The sequence below is a fragment of the Neolamprologus brichardi genome, chromosome 13 (genome assembly GCF_056152115.1).
Source record: "Neolamprologus brichardi isolate AB-2024 chromosome 13, ASM5615211v1, whole genome shotgun sequence".
Taxonomy (NCBI): Eukaryota; Metazoa; Chordata; class Actinopteri; order Cichliformes; family Cichlidae; genus Neolamprologus; species Neolamprologus brichardi.
Window position 1 is genome coordinate 16,088,107 of NC_142116.1, and position 19,817 is coordinate 16,107,923.

General features: G+C 37.2%; 1 protein-coding gene across 1 annotated transcript in view; it reads left to right on the forward strand.

The window, feature by feature from the left end:
* Positions 1-3,819: 3,819 nt before the first annotated feature.
* The window catches only part of hpse2 (heparanase 2), a 49,827-nt gene continuing 33,829 nt past the window's right edge, over positions 3,820-19,817 (forward strand). Inside the window, exons 1-3 of the mRNA XM_006783909.3 lie at positions 3,820-4,205; positions 5,896-6,050; positions 7,121-7,282. Coding sequence (XP_006783972.3) covers positions 3,820-4,205; positions 5,896-6,050; positions 7,121-7,282 — 703 coding nt within the window. The remainder of the gene's footprint in view (positions 4,206-5,895; positions 6,051-7,120; positions 7,283-19,817) is intronic.

The window sequence follows — 19,817 nt, forward strand, 5'->3', positions numbered from 1 at the left end:
TAGAGCCCCTACAGCTACGCCAGAGGATGATATTTACTTGCTAGGTAGTAGAGAGATACAAGCTGAATACAAAAAAGAAACTAAATGAGAAAAATTGGGATGTGTATCAAGTAAGCAAATGAATAGAAAGAAATGCTGCGTTGTGTTGTGTGCCAGTTTGTGCGTTAGTGCAGAGCTCAGACTCTTATTTCATTATTATTTTTAGTTATTTTTTCATTTACAATTTTAAACTCCCCACTAGATGGCAGCATCGCCACCTGTTTTCGGTGTGTTTGTTGCCTTTCAGGATAAACACATAAATGTAATGTGTTTCTAAAATCTCTGTTATAATAGTTTGTGTTTCAGTAACCGCATCCCTTAACAAATTAAAACAAAGTGTCGCTGTATCTAAATCTACTTTAAAAGAACACTCACACATTTCATATATATGTAAATATATATATATATATATATATATATATTTACATATATATATATATATATATATATATATATATATATATATTATAGATATCACTTTTAACTTCTATACGCTTTGGAAGTATTAGCCTCTGTTTAAAGATTATAAGGAACAACGTTTTACTGACTTTCATGACGTTTAAATGTTGACATGAAGAGGATTGTTCTTGTTTGTTCGTTTGGCATTTTTTGTAAAAACAAACTAAGTTGCAAATAAATAATTACAATCAAGTCCCACAGATCATTATTATCATTACTATCATTATAATTATTATTATCACCATTATTATTTTTATTATTGTTGTTGTTATCATTATATACCGTTCATTGATCAGCTGGTTCAGATCTAACGCATCTCAGTTCGGTGACCGGTTTGTGGGATTTACGATGCAGAAAACTGAAGGCGCAAAGGGCAAACGGTCATTGCTACACTTTACTCAGACGACAAAAAACAGCAAAACAAGTTATAAAACTGTCACTCCAACTGTCATCCTAGGATGACAGACAATTTTCCTGATAAAATTACACATTAAATAGTTTGCCAAACAAAACCGAAAAATATATGCGTATAAAAAAATTCGCATCGTTAAAGATTCTGCTGATATATGAATATGTCGACCATATATGTTTTACATGAGATGTTTTTCACGATCGATCAAAATAAACGCATTGGAGGGGGTAAAATAAATCTTAAAGAAAGCCAACCATTGAGTCCGCCCAACAAAAGTCGCCGAAAATGCTCTGACGATTCAGTGTATTTGTCTACACCCAATTCTGCTTAGGAAGTTTTTAAACGTCTCTATGCTCTATTCTTTTATTCAAGCACCCTGCAGGATGAATGATATAACTCATGCTGCTTTTCTGCTGCGGTCAGTAATTTTTTTCCCCTCACAAAGCAATAATTTCCCATGATTGCAGCAACAGAACTTGATTTTTATACAGCAGCAGTGTCTTTAACATTAAACACAAAACATACAGAAAAATACTCCGTTTAATTAAAGCTGCGAATCATTTCCTGAACAAACTATTGTAAAGTCTACATTCAAAAGAAGCAACGAGAACATTACCGCACATCATGATTAAACTCTCCCTTCAAATTATTAAATCCGAAATTAGAGTAGGTTAGATTTGATCGAAGAACTACTCTATTGTAATAGTAGCAGACTATTTTTCCTCACCGAATATGTTTAACTGATTTAATATTTTCCTAGAATGTTTTTCTTCTTTCACTGACAGCTTAGAGTTAACAACATAACTTTATATATAACTTGTGCATTTTTCACTTCTTTTTATACCGGCCCGTGGAGGAGCTGAGAGTGTAAAAAGTCACCGTGCTGTTCCAAAAACAACAAACCAAATCGTTTTCAAATTTCAGCAGTACAGTCGATCGGTAGGCGTAAAGGAGTTTAACATTCACTAAAACAACAGCAAAGAGAAAATATAATAGACAAAAATTCCCTGCGTACTCATCCTCATTATCCATGCCATTTCCTCTTGGAATATTATATGATAGTGCTGTTTCGATAGGCTAAAGTTTCCGTTTTCTTTCTTTTAGAATAAAATATCCTCAAGGGTGACATAGATGTCCCAAAACGCATTTGAGATCTAATTATATGAAAATGTTCAATATTTTTCCACTGAAAACTAAAACTGTGGTTGAATTGAAAGCACATGTTAATTATGATGTGATCTGCGCCAACTGACAATATGAAGAAATGCGGAAAATTAGACTTTGTGCTTTTCTGCTGCTCTTGTTGACAGTGGGTCTGCTTCTTCTAACAGGCCGGAGAAAACAGGCTACCACCCCATGGAGAACGTTACGTCAGAGTTTCTGACACTCGTGAGCGACACTAAGCTGTGCATTTAAACAAAGAAATATCAGCCCACTTTGTACCAAATAAAATCAAAGGATGATCTTTTAATCTGCTTTGTGGGCAACTTTTGTGTCCCTAAACCTAAAGCCTGACTGCTTGGATGATTTTGTGTTGTGGCTTCGTGGATTCGTGAGTAGGTGTTGTATACCGGAAAGAAACGATTAAATTGAGCTTAACTTTGTGCATTTTTTTCTCTTAAGCACTTCGTTGCTCATCTGTGAGACAGCAGTGACCTTAAACGACTATCGCCTGAGGAGAGCTTGGCGCATTGCGCCCTGGAAAAAAGAAATAAGCGGATGGGGGGGGGAAGCGCAGTAGCCTGCACTTTGGTTGGTGTGTGCTTGCTCACAAGTGTCCCAAGAACATCTGGACTAAAGCCATATAAAGAATTTATAGGTAAGTTCCATGTGCGGAGACTTACATCCCAAATTGTTTTAAATGCTTCTGAAAAGAGGCCAAATATCCAGACTGGCATCTCCAAGTGCCATCTTTAAAATGTGCAATCAATAATCTATTTGTCAAGAAAGCAGAGCCTTTGCAATGATCATGAGTTATGCTGCTGACAAGATCTGTTCTTGTTTTGAAGCTGAATTTTTGTTCTTTTGAACAACAGCCTCGAGATTCTTTTACTTTTAATATTTTCGACTTTTTGCTGGAACGTTTAGTTTAAGAAATACGACGTAAAACGGGCGAAAACGACCTTCAGTCAGTCTCTGCAGTAATAATTTCTTACTATGATGGACAACTGAGATTTTCAGTTTGGCCAGGCGATTAGAGGCCTGCGTACAGTCAGCCTGAGTTTAGGTGAGTCTAAGCACAACTTCTGGAAGATCTTTATACAGTCTCCCATTGCGCTATCAATATGGTTATTCTAAAATTATTTTTTTCATATGACAGTATTGCATACATTTAATCCAAGTTTTGCTTTTCTTCAGCTTTTTTTAAATGATTATTATCTTTCCGAAAGGACCAGCCGCCATGGCTTATCATTTTTAAGGAAAAAAGCCTTTTTCCTCGCCCGAATGACTTAATCGGTTCTAAATGTGTACTTTTCTTACTTGTTGGTATTTGAGTATAGCTTAATTACTGGACTGAACTCGAGTTTTCTACAAAATCTGATTTTGATTTTACCATTATAGCAGCGTTTTAAGAAACAAAGATTAATGTCAGTTTCTTCAGAAAACAATAACCTCTGTATTCGGTGTTTAGGGAAAAAAACTGCAATCATAGTTCGTAAGACTAAATTCTTATACTTGTGAACTGGGAAAACTTTCGAGCAGTCTGTCCTCATACCTCGGAGAACCTTAGAGGGGCGGTGCTGTCTTCTCTCCTCCTACCAGTTCTTGCTCTCACAACGGGAAAGGCTGGCTCGGGGCGTGCGCTCTTGCGTGCAGCTCCCAGAAATACTCGGAGGGGCGGAGGAGCGGGGGGGCGGGGGGGGGGGGGGGGGGGTGAGACAGCTAGACAGGAAGACAGATCCAGATCGATGAGACCGAGGTATAGAACCGCCATCGAACTCCTCGGAAGCACAGTTTGTTTAGTGCTTGATTTCTTCCCACCTTTAAGCTTCTTTGCGCACGCTGATCCCCCTGCTCTCCAAACCAAGAAGATGCCCAAATCCTCTCCGCGCGTATTCCCATGGCCCTCCCTGTGGCTGGCATCGTTGCTTATTTTGATGGTGCAGTCGGTGCTCTCGTCCACCTCTACGTATCAGAGACCTGCTGTCGCTGGGAAGCGCCAAGGCTTCTTGGAGAGGACGCTGGTTCTCCTGGATGTCAACACCCGCAGTTCAATCAGAGTCCTCAACGAAAACTTCCTCTCTCTCCAACTGGACCCCTCGATCATCAGAGACGGATGGCTGGACTTTCTGAGGTACAAAAGAACCCTTTCCTGCTTGTCGTCTACATCGATCCATGGGTGCCCTCCTCTAAAATATTTGGAGGTTCTTTTATTCATTACGCACGCAGCCACGTTGTCTGAGTTGTCATGGATCGATCCAGCACGTTTCTTTCTCACTCCGGGAACCAAGCAGTCCAGTTCTCCATACTGATTCTGACTGAGGTTCGCAAAGTTTAACTTTAAAAAAGACTACACTGAGAGTGGACGATTCCTTCAAAAACTGCCCATTTAGGGTTGCTGCTGTTATAGTCTACAGTGTGCACTGTTGGGTCAAGATTTGATAAAAATGATCTAATGTCTATCTAAATCTAAAATGCAAAATATCACTTTCATAAGTTAGCCAATCTACTTTTCACCTTCTGAAAATAACTAAAAGAACAGATCGACTGGTTCCAATGGCAGCTATCTTGCATTTTTTTTAAATAATGAAGAGTAACTATTTATTTATTTACTGCTGACTTTTCACCCTGAGTATATCTCTGAACAGTTGGAGGAAAGCACAGACTGAGACCACGACCCGCGCCACTGTCACAATATTTTGGCTAATGGAGCGCAGCATTATTAAAACCCAAACTTTAAAGTGTGTTTAAACTAAACACACTGACAATACCCTAAGAAGTCTCTGGCCCGCTATGACATGGATTGAGTAATGCCAGATAATGTTATTCGGTACAGCTTCTTATATAAACTGGAAACCACTCAGTGACAAAGAGTGAACACATCTTAATCCGCGCGTGGCCCATTCTCGGTTATTATTTTACAGTAAATATATGACAACATTTGATATTTTATTCACATAGCCGTTACACTTCTACGTGTCACCCAACCACTGTTCCAACTTTGATTTTTATATTTATTATTGTAGTTTGTATTGTTGTTTGTTACCCTTACATTGAATAGTCGAGGATTCATGTGTGTGATCAACCAAAATTAAAAATTCAGTAAGACTCGTGGGCCGTTTACACATATTTCATAATTAAACTGGATTATGTGGTTTAGAATGACAATCGAGCAAAGTAGAAGTCTCTCTCTATACTTTGAATTAGTTAAAAAAAGAAAAAAGAAAAAAAGAAAACATCATACTCACTAAATGAACTTAGCTTGAATAGCTTTGTATGGACTACACGCTCCTTTTGATCGGCCTCCATTTCACGTGAATAAAGCACATGAATAAGTAAAAGGCAGTATGAGTGTATGAAATAAAATAGGTAAAGAAACAGCAAGTTAGTTGGGAAAAATATTTTAAAATGTAAAATATTGAGGATAGAATTGTTCGTCAACTACACAAAGCATGTGTGTGTGTCGTTTTAATCCTTTGTTCATCAGCTTGTGGCCTTGTACTACCTGCTGTAGTGGCTGCCAAATGCGTCGTGGGTCTGCAGACGAGGGGAAAAAGTTTTATGATAGACCTGCAGCAAATTAGCAGTTACGGGAAAATCCAATTTCTTCTGTAGCTAATCTGTTTAAATAGCTGGATGGTCTGAAGTAAACGGAACTGAAGAACGAGAGACAGGACGATCACAGAGAACGACGACTTTTTACTGACTTTAACAAATATATCCTTCGTTATAAATTTACACAGGTTAGCAGTTTTAACGTGTGAGTCTAGTCTGTAAAAACCACCCAGTTGCGGAAGTGTTTTCTTTTTGTCCCGTATCCGCAGCTCCAAGCGGCTCGTGACCCTGGCGCGAGGCCTGTCGCCCGCGTTTCTGCGCTTTGGTGGAAAGCGAACAGACTTCCTGCAGTTCAACAACCAGAAGAACCTCGCCAAGTTCAGAGGGCCGGGACCAGACTACTATCTGAAAAACTACGAGGACGGTGATTAGACATGACATTTTCTCCTCTCTCTCTGGCCCCAGTATTTATTTTAGACCTACTTTTAGAAGATGATTAAATGTTTGCTCTCATGTCAGTCCCCATTTCTTTGAGGGAATGTTAAATCCTCTGAAGCTAGGGTTGCCCATTTCTTCGTAAAACACTGTGCTACGCTGCCAGTTTAAGGACTCCTAGCTAAAACGAAAGCGAAGACGAGAGAAACGGACGTTTAAAAGAAAAGTTAGAAAACAAATCATTTTACTAGCCGCTACAACTGTTTTTAATATATCGCTCCTATAGTATGGCTATGCCTTTTTCACAGCAGGACGTTATGACATGAACACAGGTGTTATCACCTTAATTATGATTCACACCTTAAAAGCATAAAACCTTCATTAAAGTTGTTAGAAACACCTGTGTTTACCTAACATTTCATGTCACAATGGCGGCTTTTCGCCGTGGTCCGCAGAGTCAAATATTCAGTTTTTCATAAAAAAACATAAATAAATAAAAATTAAAAAACGGCAGATATTTGGCTAGATATTTTTATATAGTTTCCCTAAAGTGTGTTGACAAAATATTAGAAACACGTCTTAGTATAACCCAGTGGACTACAGTTTAACGCATCCCTAATGTGTACACTTTAAAATTAATTTAATTTAATTTAAATAGTTTGATCACACACTTCATGTTAGACACATGATAAAGGCAGAGCACTAGACTGTATTCATTTTAGATAAATGTGTATTATCAAAAAAAGTCACAACTGAGGATGTAAATGGCAACGTAAGGAGGTGGTCGTATATACTTAGTCTTGCTATATATCAATAAAACACGCGTGTTTCTTTGAATAGTAACAGACTGGGTTACAGATATAACTTTATGTTCTGGCTTTGGCAGTGTGTTAAACTGCTGCAGCCTTCTGGTTTCAGTGTGACTGAATTAAAAATGTAAAATAAAATTAAAAAAAAGATATGTACAATTAGTTTGGGGTGAAAAATTGCAACATAGGTTTTCTCTATGGCAAAAATATTAATAAAATAATAATTTCTTCCATTCATTCTGGTATTCAGATATTGTACGCAGTGACATTGCACTGGACAAGCAGAAGGGCTGCAAACTGGCCAGCCATCCTGATATAATGCTGGAGCTGCAGAGGGAGAAGGCAGCCACCACCCAACTTGTTCTGCTAAAAGAGCAGCTGTCCAACATCTACAGCAACATTACAATAACAGGTAGGAGATCACACACACACACACACACACACACACACACACACACACACACACACACACACACACACACACACACACAGACAGACACGCGCACACACGCACGCACAAAATAGGCCTTTTTTGGCACTTATTCATATCCTGGCGTATTGTCTGCAGTTTGTTCATACACATGCATGTGCACTCACATGAGGTTCAAAGCACACCAGTGTAAACCATCAGCTTTCAGAATGACAAATGTAATTTGTAAAGGAGGAATGTAAGGATGGATATAGGGGTGCAGCAGCAGGCAAGTAAACAGAGCACTGACATTTTTGCTGGTTACAGTTAACTCAACCTGACCGCAGAAGGAACTCTGACGTCCTGATGTTGGGTGGGCTGCATTTCTTATCTGTTTTCCTTTGTGATTGGTTGGGATGGAAATAAGAAGCTGCAGGAGAGGATAGTAACAGAGGCAAAAGTAAAATATTGGATTTATGTTTTAAAAGTATTGTACTGCTCAGAAAAGTCCACAGACTTGGACTTGGTAATAAATTGGCTGCATCTGTCAGCAATAATTAATTCATGCTGTTTGTTTGGTTTTAGAGGACTTTGGATTCAAAATAAAATTGTAGTTGATTACTCGGAAGGTTAAGTGTTATACATGCCCTTTTTATCTTCATTAGCATCTTGAAAAGTCAGTGGGTTGCAATTGTGTTTTGGGTTGGCGGGATTTTTATACCAAAATCTGAACCACCCCAAAAAAAAGAGTTTCAAAACCTGTAAGTTCTTTTGGAAAAGTAATGTTAGACTTGGGAATTAGCAGGGACCTGAGTTGAAGGGAATCATTAGATACAGTGATGTACATGACCACGTGTTCTCTGTCTGGAGAGATTAAAAATATTTGGCCATGCGAATCTTAAAGTCATTGATAAATTATGTAAAGAATCCAAATATACGTTAATTGAACCCTGTTGAATGTGCCACTAATATTTTTGGTCATAACATGCAGAGAACAAAAAAGCCTTGCATGAGTTGGTCTACAGAGTATTTTTCATGTATTCAGACTGTACTGCTTCCCTGGGACAGACCCTCTGTGTGTTGCTGTGTGAGTGATAGAGGCAGATATGAAGACCATACATCAGCTGCATATTTTCAAATAGTCTCAAGTGCAACAGTGAAAACACAGACATATCGCATTTATCAAAGTAGGCAAATACACAGAAGAAGAATTTGTACCTGCTCGGGTGTGGGGTCAGTTCACAAGTTCAGGTCAGGAGTTATTTACTGTAGCACCCTATCATTAATACTGATCTGTTGACTGTGCAAAAAAAAAAACCCATGGCCTTGCAGTATTTCATTGTATCACTGCAGGAACTGAAGATTTTACACAGTCCCAGCATTTTTGGACATATACTGCGCATGAGAGTTTGGGGGGGTTTGTTTCTTTGTCTTTTTTTTTAACAGTCAGATCTATTGTTGATCAAACATGCTGGTAGCAATTATATAATTATGTTTTCTTGCATTGTTCTCATATGGTGCTCATATGAATACAAATTTAAAGACACAGTACGAGCAACTAGTAATGTGAATGTTATGGCCAAGCTTGTTGAGACATGCAACTTAGTTAATTTCAAAAAAGCATATAACATGACTACTGTGCAAAACTGGAAGATCAGCAGAAAATAGTGTTGGAGTATCCAGTTCTGCAGTTCAAATCTCAACAAATACTTATTACACACACAATGTTGTTGTGATGCATTGACATCATTTGCATTATCATTCTGGTATTGTCTGAGTTGCTGTTTCTTGAAAAAGAAATTGCCATAATCTTAAAAAAGCATGATCAGGACACCTAGTCCCAGTCTTATATGTAGTATAGTGCTAATGTTGCTCAAAATTAAGACCACATTTCCCATAAACCCTGCTGCTTCCTGTCACAAAGAGGATGTTAGCAGCAGCAGCTGCAGCATAGAGGAGAGGCAACAGCTTGTCTCTATGACTAAAAGATATGTTATTTTATCCTGTAAATACTGTTTTCAAACTGTATTTAAATTTGCTGAAGCAAGTTGATGAAGTATAATCTTAAAATATTGATACATTTAACCTTTTGTGAATATTAACTAATTGTTATTTTCCTAGATTTGAGACATTGTAAGTGTTTAGGATTCATGGAGAATCATGTCCTTTTAAATGGTAAAACCTCAGTTTGGAGACCCATAGGGTAATGCTAGTTTTACGCAGGTGCCACATTTCTTATCAGACTGCACTTAATTTAGCGAAATACACTTTACTATACTGTAAAGTCTTTTCACAAAAACATCTAATTATTCCAAACACAGGCTAAGCTAAAAGCAATTATTTGAATCTATTAAGGAAATTGGTGGGGCTATTGGTTTCTTTTAAAGGTGCAAAAACAAAAAATGCAGAACTGAGCAACCATTAGTTGAGAAATAAGTCACCAGAATGCACGCTGATGACACTGAAAAAGTCCTGAAAGTGTGAACATGTTTGTGTGTAAAGTCCAATCTGTGCAGAAACCTCATCTCTGTGCTGGGGAGAAACAGGGGTTCAGAGGCACTAAGGATGTGTTTAAATATGGTCTGGTAACAATTAGTCAAGATCTGTGTGTGTGTGTTTGTGTGTGTGTGTGTGTGTGTAAAGGCAGGTGGTGTTTTAAAGACGTTTAACAGTCTCTCTCCATCCTTTTCCACTCACCGCTGTCTGACCTTTGGCCTAGGCTTGTTAGAGCTATCAGTAATGGGGCCACTCTGAGTTTACATGCGCACACACATTCAGCTGGGGTATGAAGTTGAGAAATTACCATGACCTTAGACAAGGTCATGGCCAGCGTCATTTCATGTCTCTCTGCAGGAGAATATTCCTCCATCAAGGATCACTTCCTGGACCCTTTTCTCTTTTTTTTCTTTACTTTTTCTTCTCTAACTCTATCAGTTTCCTTTTCTTCATAACACAACACCTCTCTTATGTTTACTGTTAGTTTAGCTATTCTGATTTCACATGAGGATAGGCGTGTTTTACACAGAATGAAGCGACTCAATTCAACTTGGGACATTGAAAACCTCGTTCATGTATTGAATACTCAAAGGATAAACACAATTCAATTTAGGAATTCCTATACTGTGTTATTCTTGTCATATAAAACTGGAAGATCAGTATTTGTGAATAGGAACCAAAAGAAAATCTTCCAAAAACAGAGAAATCTGAGAAGCAAGAGTGAAGAGGAGGACATTGTCAGTAATGAGGTCTGCAGCTGCTTGCAGGAGAGTGAATGGAAAAGCAGTTTTCTACTTTACTTTAGAAGTATCAATGATCTTGAAATGTTTTCTTTGACATTAAATACAAAAAGAACTCATCTAATCAGTGTTTTTATAGTTCTAGCTGAAAACAGCTGCACCAATAGGGAAAAACTGCATTGTGCCTACACAATTATATGTGATATATATATATATATATATATATATATATATATATATATTAAAAAATTATAATTAAATTAAAAAATTATAAAAATTATATATAAAAATTGAATAACTTAATGCATGCATCAAAAGTTTCTGTATAAGTACACAGTGAAAAAAATGTGGTGACAGAGATACAAAAAGCTACACTGTCCTTTACTGTTAAAATTTTAAAGCAGAGTCTGTCTTAGGCAATACTGAATATGAATATTATGATATGATTTCTTATACCTTTTGCAAAAACTGCATAAAATCAATATTTGTCATATTCAGTGCAGCCCTACCCAGACACTGAGGTAATAGTATTATTTGGTCAGTTATTTTATGTTTACATGCATGAGTAGTTACATCATTGGGGGAGGAATTATCTTGATGAAATATGGCAGTTGATTAGCAGTTGATTTCTTCATGAAGGCAAGATGTCAAACTCCAAGATAACTGGCAGTTTTGTGGTCCTTGCTAAAGCCAGCTGTTGCTTGTTGGAGAAGCAAAGAATGAAGATCACTGCAGAAGGAGTAAAGTTATTAGGACTTTAAATTAGTAGTGTCCCCTGCACAAACTATTGCAAAGAGGAGTCATTATGTGATGGTACATAGAGATTAATTTGTTTTAATTGAGTATAGTGAGACAAAGATGACCACTTCACTTGATCAAATTTTGGTTTGAGATGACACACTTAAGAATATTATTTTAATGTAAGATGAGTCAAATGTTGGCTTCATGATCTAGCAGATGGTTTGGAGCCTGACGTCACAATTTAGCCTCTACTCTTTCTCTGTTTCTTAGTCTGATCTCACACTCACAGTATTAAGTGACATGAATGTTTACGGGATTTAATCAGTTGTTAGGTATACACAAACATTACTGAGAGTAGATCAGACACTAATACCATGAGCCTCTCTCTGTAAGTTGGCACAGTCAAGGCTAGAAACCGCTAACAGAAAGATGCATAGCTCCCCAGGAAACATGAGAAGAATGACAGAAAAGTGAAATATGTTAATGTATATGTAAGGCATTCTTTGCAACAAATGTGCTTGTGCACTTGATAAAGGTCATTATGCTTAAATGAAATCTTGGCCACGTAGTTTATTTGGCGTGTGTACAATCCTACCTAAACATGAAGTCTACATGCAAAACTGAAGGGTTTTTTGTCAACGACTGTATGTTTCAGTGACTTAGTCAGTGTTCAGATTCTGAGTTGCAACATATGGGAGAATAGAGGAGAATTTCACTGTATGCATATCTCAAATGTTCCACAGAGTTAGAGGATAGCCTTTCTAAGCCTGCTAGAAAATATGAACAGGGCTGGACATGCAAACTTTGATTATTACTTTTGACTGTTTTCATTAATACTGTACACACTGCTGCACTCTAGCTTGTGAAACCAGCTGTACCTTTGTGTACACACTTGATGTAAAACTGCACATCAAATGTGTAAACACATATTGAAATATTTCACCCCAGCTCAGATATCAAATCGGATTTTTTTTTTTTTTGTGCGAAAAACTCCTATTCTGTGTGCAGTACAACTGTGAAAACCGAAATGAAATTCTTGACAGAAAGCGTAATGAGACACTAACATACAGGAATATGTTAGAAATCTGGAAAGACAAACATTAGGAACAGAACGGGGAATTCACTGAACATCTGTGGCTGGCTTGAAAATGTTTTCATCAAAACAAACTGGCACAGCTGTATATAGCCTCTAGTTATAACTTTCTCTTTTTAAAAAATCAAAACACATTTTCTCGCAGCACTGGGAAACATGCTCTATACTTTGTATTTGTTCTGCTCACCAACTTCTCCCAGACCTTTATCACTCCTCTTCTTAATCGTATGCTTTAAACTCTTTCGTGAGTAACCAGAAGTGTTTCTCCAATGGCTTCCTTATCTTTTTGTTTAAAATTGCCTCAGTTAGTATGTTCACACTTTGCGTGAACTGTAATGGATTTGGTTTTTGGTGTTGCAGCTGCTTCAGTACCTGGACCATCTTTAGCTCACTGCTGAATACAGATTTATGAGAGTTTTCCCTGCCAAGTTTCACACGGTAACACTACAGTGCAGCCAGTTGCCATGTCAGCAGGAGAGTGAATATAATCTGCTTTGATTTGTATGTATCCATAATGATATTATTAGATATGAGCAGCTATTGCGGTTCTTGGACACAGTGGAGGTAGTTGAAAAAGGTTGTGTGCATATTTTTTCATGCAACGTATTGCCCAACTGTTTACTTTATTGCACTATTAAAAGAAGAGATGCTAGAACCCTGCTGTGTTGTCCTGCCAATAGCTTAAGGGAGTCAGAAGCATAGCATTTCTTTTCACAGATACGTGAAGTGTGAGTTTTATGTATTTTTCTGCCTTCAAACTGCACTCACACTTAGGTGAAACAAAATTACTGCTGTCTTATATGAAGTTTGTGTTGAAGAGGTTTTGCAATAGTAATTTTATAAATTTAAATTAAATTCTTTTGCATTTTTAAACTTTTCATTTATTGCAAAGAAGAAATATTTAAATTGGACTGTTTTGTGTTGTTCTGCCAATTCAAGCAGTAACTGCAAACTGGACAAAGCCTATTATGATAATACCCGAAATAAGCCTTTCCAAATTAGCGTTAAATTCTGTTTGAAATTCAGAATTGTTTTCTGGTCTTAGGTTTTACATAGTAGCTTTTTTAATTTTTTTTTAATTTTTGCAGTATTACATTAGATGCAATACACACACTTATGAAAGCGCATTAGAACCAGACTGGGGACAGTACTGTTGGTATCCACACGCTGAAATCCGGGCACACACTTGATTTCTGGACTACAAAAGTCAATATTTGTCTGACAATGACCTGCCTGAAAACCAGTTAACAAAAACAGGATTTATAGTTACAAAAGGGATCCATGTGTAAAAAAAAAAAAAAAAAAAAAAACCCTCATAAATTTAAAGTGAGTAGTAAAATTATTAACGTCTTCATTACTTGTACACCTTGAGCAAATTTTCTGCACTTTAGTTTACCTATTGGTTTAAAATGTATCCCATCTGCTTTTATATCTTTTGAAACAAGACATGCTCTTTTCTTTTGGGTTTTTGTTCAGAACCATAACCTTCTTTGTAGTTTTTTTTCATATATATTTTGTGGCTTTCAGGGATTTACTTCATTGCATTTGTCCTCTCGGTCACCATGTGTATCATCTTAGCGCAGATGTGTTTAAAGTCATGTTCATTTTAAGTGTATCTGTAATAACAACCATTCTCTAAATAACTTGCATCATTAGATTATTCATGTTCATGTACATACTGAAAAGATTTGGATCCAGACTTAAATCCTGCGGCATGTCACTGCAACCAGTTTCACACACAGAGCCATTTACAGCATAACTCAAAGTAGTGAACTATCTATAGACAAAGGAGCTCAGTCAGAACATGACTTCATGTGAATTTGTGTGACCTTTTTTTTTATGTGTGTTTGGCTGAATTTATAACGGGCTTTTTTCTCATTCTTACATGTCAGTTTACAATTATCACCAGTGACGTAATCTCAGCGTGACAAACTTTTGATTGCCATATAGCCTACTTTTTTCCTTACTCTTTCCACATGGCCTACACAGATCCAGAAGTGTCTGTTTTTCCTTGATCGAAAGAATACCCAGTGTTTAAATCATGGATGGACATAACATGTAATTCCATGTGTTTGCAATATGCCCCGAGACAAGTGCCAGCAACCTGCAAACGAATGTCATTTTAATAGCCTGATGCATGGGAAATGTTTGAAAGCAGTCCTTCCTCTCCCGTGATTGTTTGGCATGACATCCAACCTCCACATTTTTCTTCAGAGCTCTAGAAAACATACGTTTTGTGTCAAATTTCAAATCATGGCACTGTGTTCTTGACTGCTTTGAGCAAGCTTGTACCAGTGGGATGGCTCTGTTGCTGGAATGCTGGTACCTCTTGAATATATGTGTGTCTAGGTCTCCGTGTGTTTATACAGACTGTAAGTGTGTGTATGTGTCAGCTCCTTATGGGTCCAGATGAAGTTGTTATCCCGAGGCAGAAAACATGCCTCCTTCATTACCAGTGAGACACATTTTATTTCCTTAATTTGACTCTTAGGCTGTCATCCGTTATTTATGAGATTACCCTGTGTGTTTGTGTGTGTGCCTGTCCATTTGTATTCATTGTGTGTACAGTTTGCACTGGAAATAGGGTCTGGTAAGGGGCTAAAAAGCTGTAACTGCTGTTTAGAGAGGTGATTTGACTTGGTGTTTAAGAATGTTACGCTAATGTTTCTTCTCTCAACTACTTACCCTGGAATTTAACACACTCATTAGCATCGCACAAATGTTGGCAACGTTGCTACACGCGTGTGTGTGCTCCAGGAAAGTGTCTGCTATTTCTTGTAGCGAGAGAATACAGTTTTGTCGGGGCTGAGCCGTATCAGTACGTATCTAAGGAGTTGAGTAAATTTTAGCATGAGTACATAAACACTGTTCTTTTATATTACATTTTTGTATTAAGAAATTAAAATAAAATATTTTCATATGTTTTACCTGAATAATTTTAATATTTTTTTCCTCCTACATTCTGCTTAACGTTTCTGTAATACTTAGTTGCAGTGGTAAATGTAACTTTAGATATATAATATATATGCACAGTTGCAGAATATGGATGGGACTACTTACCACCTTTTCAGACTGACGTTCTTCCTCTAGTCTAATGTGATTTGCACCCAACGTTTTTTAACCATAATCATTCACATTATTCCCGTTGGATAAATTGTTTCTTTCCCCTCTTTGGTTCATACTTGTGTTCATACTTCAACACTGGGGATATTCAACTTATTGTGTCATCGTGCACTAAACCCCATCCCCCCCAAAAAACGTTGCTTGCATACATGTTTGGCATGTTTTTCTTTGGCCACTTGTGAATCCTGTTTAATTCTGTTCCTTTTTTTTTTCATTTGGAGCATATGTTGGATTGTGTTGGACCTTGTCAGAGGCCATCTATCACTCCATGGTGTCCTGCTGAGTTGGAGATTCACAGCACAGCTCTCAACTCTCAAAATGAGAAAACAAGAGCATGAGTGAAGAATAAGAGAGCAGAGAGAAGGGGGAAAATGGGGAATGAATAGAGTGAGAAGTGAACCAACAGACTGATCAAAACAGAAGTATAAAGAGCAAAACGAGAGCAAAACTTGAAGATGAATAAAACATTTCAACTCATGTGAGACCTCCAGTTTTTCTCTAGAACAATCTTTTACCATCTCAGCCACCCCCAGCACTTAAGATCCATCGCACAAGCCAACACCTGTGGTGTAAACTGTGCCTTCAAGGTTGAGCAAACCTGTAAATGTTCAGGGATCAGTAGCTTCACAAGTGTTAGATTTCCCAACAGCCTCAGAGCACAAATAACATCTTCAAAGCACCCTTCCAAAAACATCTTTAATAACTAGGGTGTTTCCAAAAATCTTTCACAACCCACTAGCTTGTGTCAATTTCTTGTTACCACTGATGGATGGAAATCAGGACAGTCAATTTTTATAATGATTTTTTTGGCATGTTTATAAAAATACCATATTATATTGTTTCTGATGTACTTCTATTTTCATAGCTTAAAAGAAATCACAGTTGCCTTTAGGAAACTATTAAAAAAAACTTGTTATCACTAAGAAAGGAGGGAAAACACCGTAATTGAGAAAGTATGTGTCTCCTTGTTGAAGTGGTTAGGAAATAAAGGGCAAGTTCTACCTGCTTCAGGGGCCTTGCTGCTGGCTGTCCATGACCTTTGACCTGGACATAAAAAGAGGACATCTAGGTGCCTTAGAGGGATGTGTAGAGAAGCTACGTCCTAAATTATTATGTGTAAATTATATTGTTTTTGAGGTGGTGTCTGAAGACCCTGTTATTTGTAAAACAAAAAACAAAACAAAACAAAACAAATGAAAAAATGCATAATATTCTTGATTATGAAACCCATTACTTAACAATATATATTATTGTCCTCTTCCATCTACTCACTGACCCACATATCCCAAAATGATCTCATATATTTAATAAATAATTCAAGTGATGCAACAAAGTGAAGATTGATGCCAGATTTTTTTTTTTAAAGTGGCTTCAGTATTGGCTCAGTAAATTGTAAGTTGTTTTCCAACACATAACTCAAATGACAAACAGCAGTATAATGCAATTCCTCCATTATAAATTTGTGCCTCAGTGTGAGAATTAAAAGAAAGAATTACTGTGTTGAGGCAACATCCCCAAATATACCTGCTACTTTACTGGCACTCATTGATTTGTTACAGAGTCATATCAGTTCATTGTTAACAGCTGCCTCTGAACTATGCAAATCCTGCTGTTCTTAAAGCAATATTTCTGCATTAAAAAGGTCATGACATGCATGACATACATGCATTATTAAGTCTGGGAGTTATCTTTTCACACATCTATTATCTTGAAGTTCTGATGTGCAACCAACCATAAACTGTATGTATAATATGGATAACTTCACCTGGTGGCTAGTAAAAATACTATTCTGAAACACCAACTTGAACATTTTGAAATATGGACTGACAAGTCCAGGATTGGCAGTAAGATGGAGATTTGTCTATTACAGCACATCCACTAATCAAATCAGACCCCATTTTTGTCTAAAAGGCCTAATTAAAAAGAAAAAAAAAAAATCATGCTGTACTGACGAAGGCTTTAAACTAAATTGTCCCAGCATAAACTGGGTTTGGTAGGGTTTTTTTGTTTGTTTTTTGTTTTTTGTTTTTGTTTGTTTTTTTAAATAGAAAGATAACACAGTAACAACATTGAATGAAGGAGGTGGGAACATGCAAATAATAAATCAGTATTGAAAACTGATTTATTAATGCTTGCAACATGCAGTTTACTGCTAATTTTGCCAATATTTAACGTAAAAGAACGCATGTCTTTTTTTGCATTCCTCAGTAAATCTGGCCCTAAGTAACTAATGGGGTCATTTTTCTTGGACTGAATTTGACTTATGTTTTTTAACAGTACGAGTGCACGCCACGTCCTTTAGTAATGCTGCAGGTTTAAAGCACATTTCCTTCACTTTTCAGACCCTGAGACATTTTAAATACAGTCTGTAGATATATAACATGAGTATGCATCAAGTACATCTCTAACTTACAAAGAAAGTGGCTCAAGTATGTCAACTCATGCTCTGGTTAGTGTCAATATAGTTACCTATAAACAACATTAGTTGTTTCCTTCCTTTAGATCTCTATAATGAAAATCCAGACAAAAGCCGAGTATCGTGTCCTCTAGAAAGATTGAAACTGCAGGTGCCCAGCTACCTTCCACAGCAATGATTCATAGACTTTATCCCAAAAAACAAACATATCCAGTGCTCAAACAACATAATCCAGAGTTGCAGGAAAATGCTAAAAAGTCTTACAAGGAAACCGACTTCACAGGGAAATCGTCTCTTTGTATTTTTTTCCCCTTTTTTCCTTTTTTTGTTGCTTGTTTTCATTTCTGTTTATTGTGAAAGATTCTGATCACTGAGCAGCTTTAGGGAGTAATGGATTACAGTGTGGGTTTTTGTTTACACTTGAAAAATGTTGTAAACTGAAGTGAGAGAAGCACGGTGGGCTGTGTGTTTTGATCAGATAGAGCCTTGAGTCTAAGTCTTTAAGTCAGAACCCACATCACTATCAGAGTCTGTATTTTGTTTGTTTGTAAATCTCTAAAAAAAAAACAAAAAGAAAAAAAAACATTAGGAACTTGGACGGACACATATGGAAGCCAGTTTATGCTTGAATGTTAGGATGGTAACCTACTTTTACTGAGACCAACAACAGATAGCGGTTTGGCTTCAACTTAAAATCAGTCACCTCCGTAAAGTTTTTTGGCTCATTAGAAGAGTAATAGAGGCATAATGTTAGATGTGTGACCAAATTGTTTTCTTTCTCATTTTCCAGAGTCTCTCTTTGTTTCTGTTTTTGTTAATTGGCTTAAGTATCCAGTAATTGGTGCTTTGGGTTTTTATTTGGAGATTTTATTAGATGCCAGCTGATTGATTGTTACAAGATGACAGAGGAAATATGTAAGATATTTTATGGCCTTTCATCACTTAAGCAGTGCAACCCACTTAACTTATTTATTTTATGTCTTAACCATATTATACAACTGTTTATGTGTTGTAAAGAAATAGAAGGAAAATAGAAAGAAAAGGATGGGAAAAAAATTGGAGTAGAGTGTGTTTCATGCATTAAAGCATCTCAGTTCTTATAGATGGTTGGCCTCAAAGCCCTTTTGCTCTGGTGCGATTTGACTTTAAAGGAACCCTGGTCTGTGGGACAATGCACTTTGTTATTAAAGGAATTTTATAAGTCCATAAGTGTGTAATGAAATTTGCCTCGGTCAAAGGAGCGAAGCACGGAAAGGAAAACTGGAATTGAATTTTCGTGGTACGTTCCTCAGACCTGCATTCCCTTAGGGAGAGTACAGGACTGCTTGCAGTGGCCCAGGCAAGAAGAGGCCAAGTGAAATCTTTCCCTGAGGTTTTGAACTTTTGCTGTGAATGGCAGGAGCCGACACCTCTAACCAGGAGCAGATGTTTGGCTTGGCCTGGTCCGTCCGCTGGCAGAGTAGGGAACCCAGGGTTTGATTGAGCCAGCATGCCCTACTCACAACACTAATAGCCTGGCTCTGCATTACTTAGGCTACCCCTGCTGAAGTCTGCTGCCTTCAAACTCCTTTACTGTAGGTCTAGAAGAGACATGGGAACAGAGCTGAGCCAAGACTCCTGTGCATTCATAGCAACATTAGAATCTCAACACTGAAGCAAAGCCGTAGGTGATTCTGCTATAATGTTAAGCAACTGGCATCTTTTGATGCTTTTTTAGATTTGCCTTGAGTTTAAATTTTTCACTCATCATTATGTATGTGTATACAAATAAGTACACGTTAATTATAGAAATATTAAAAATTGATTGCTTTTAGTCTAACTTGTGTCAGCGGTAAATATTTTAAGCCAACGTCTCAGTGCATATTTATATTAAAAAAGGATCAAACTCATAAAATGTTGTCAGTATAAACATTTAGAATAATCCAGCGG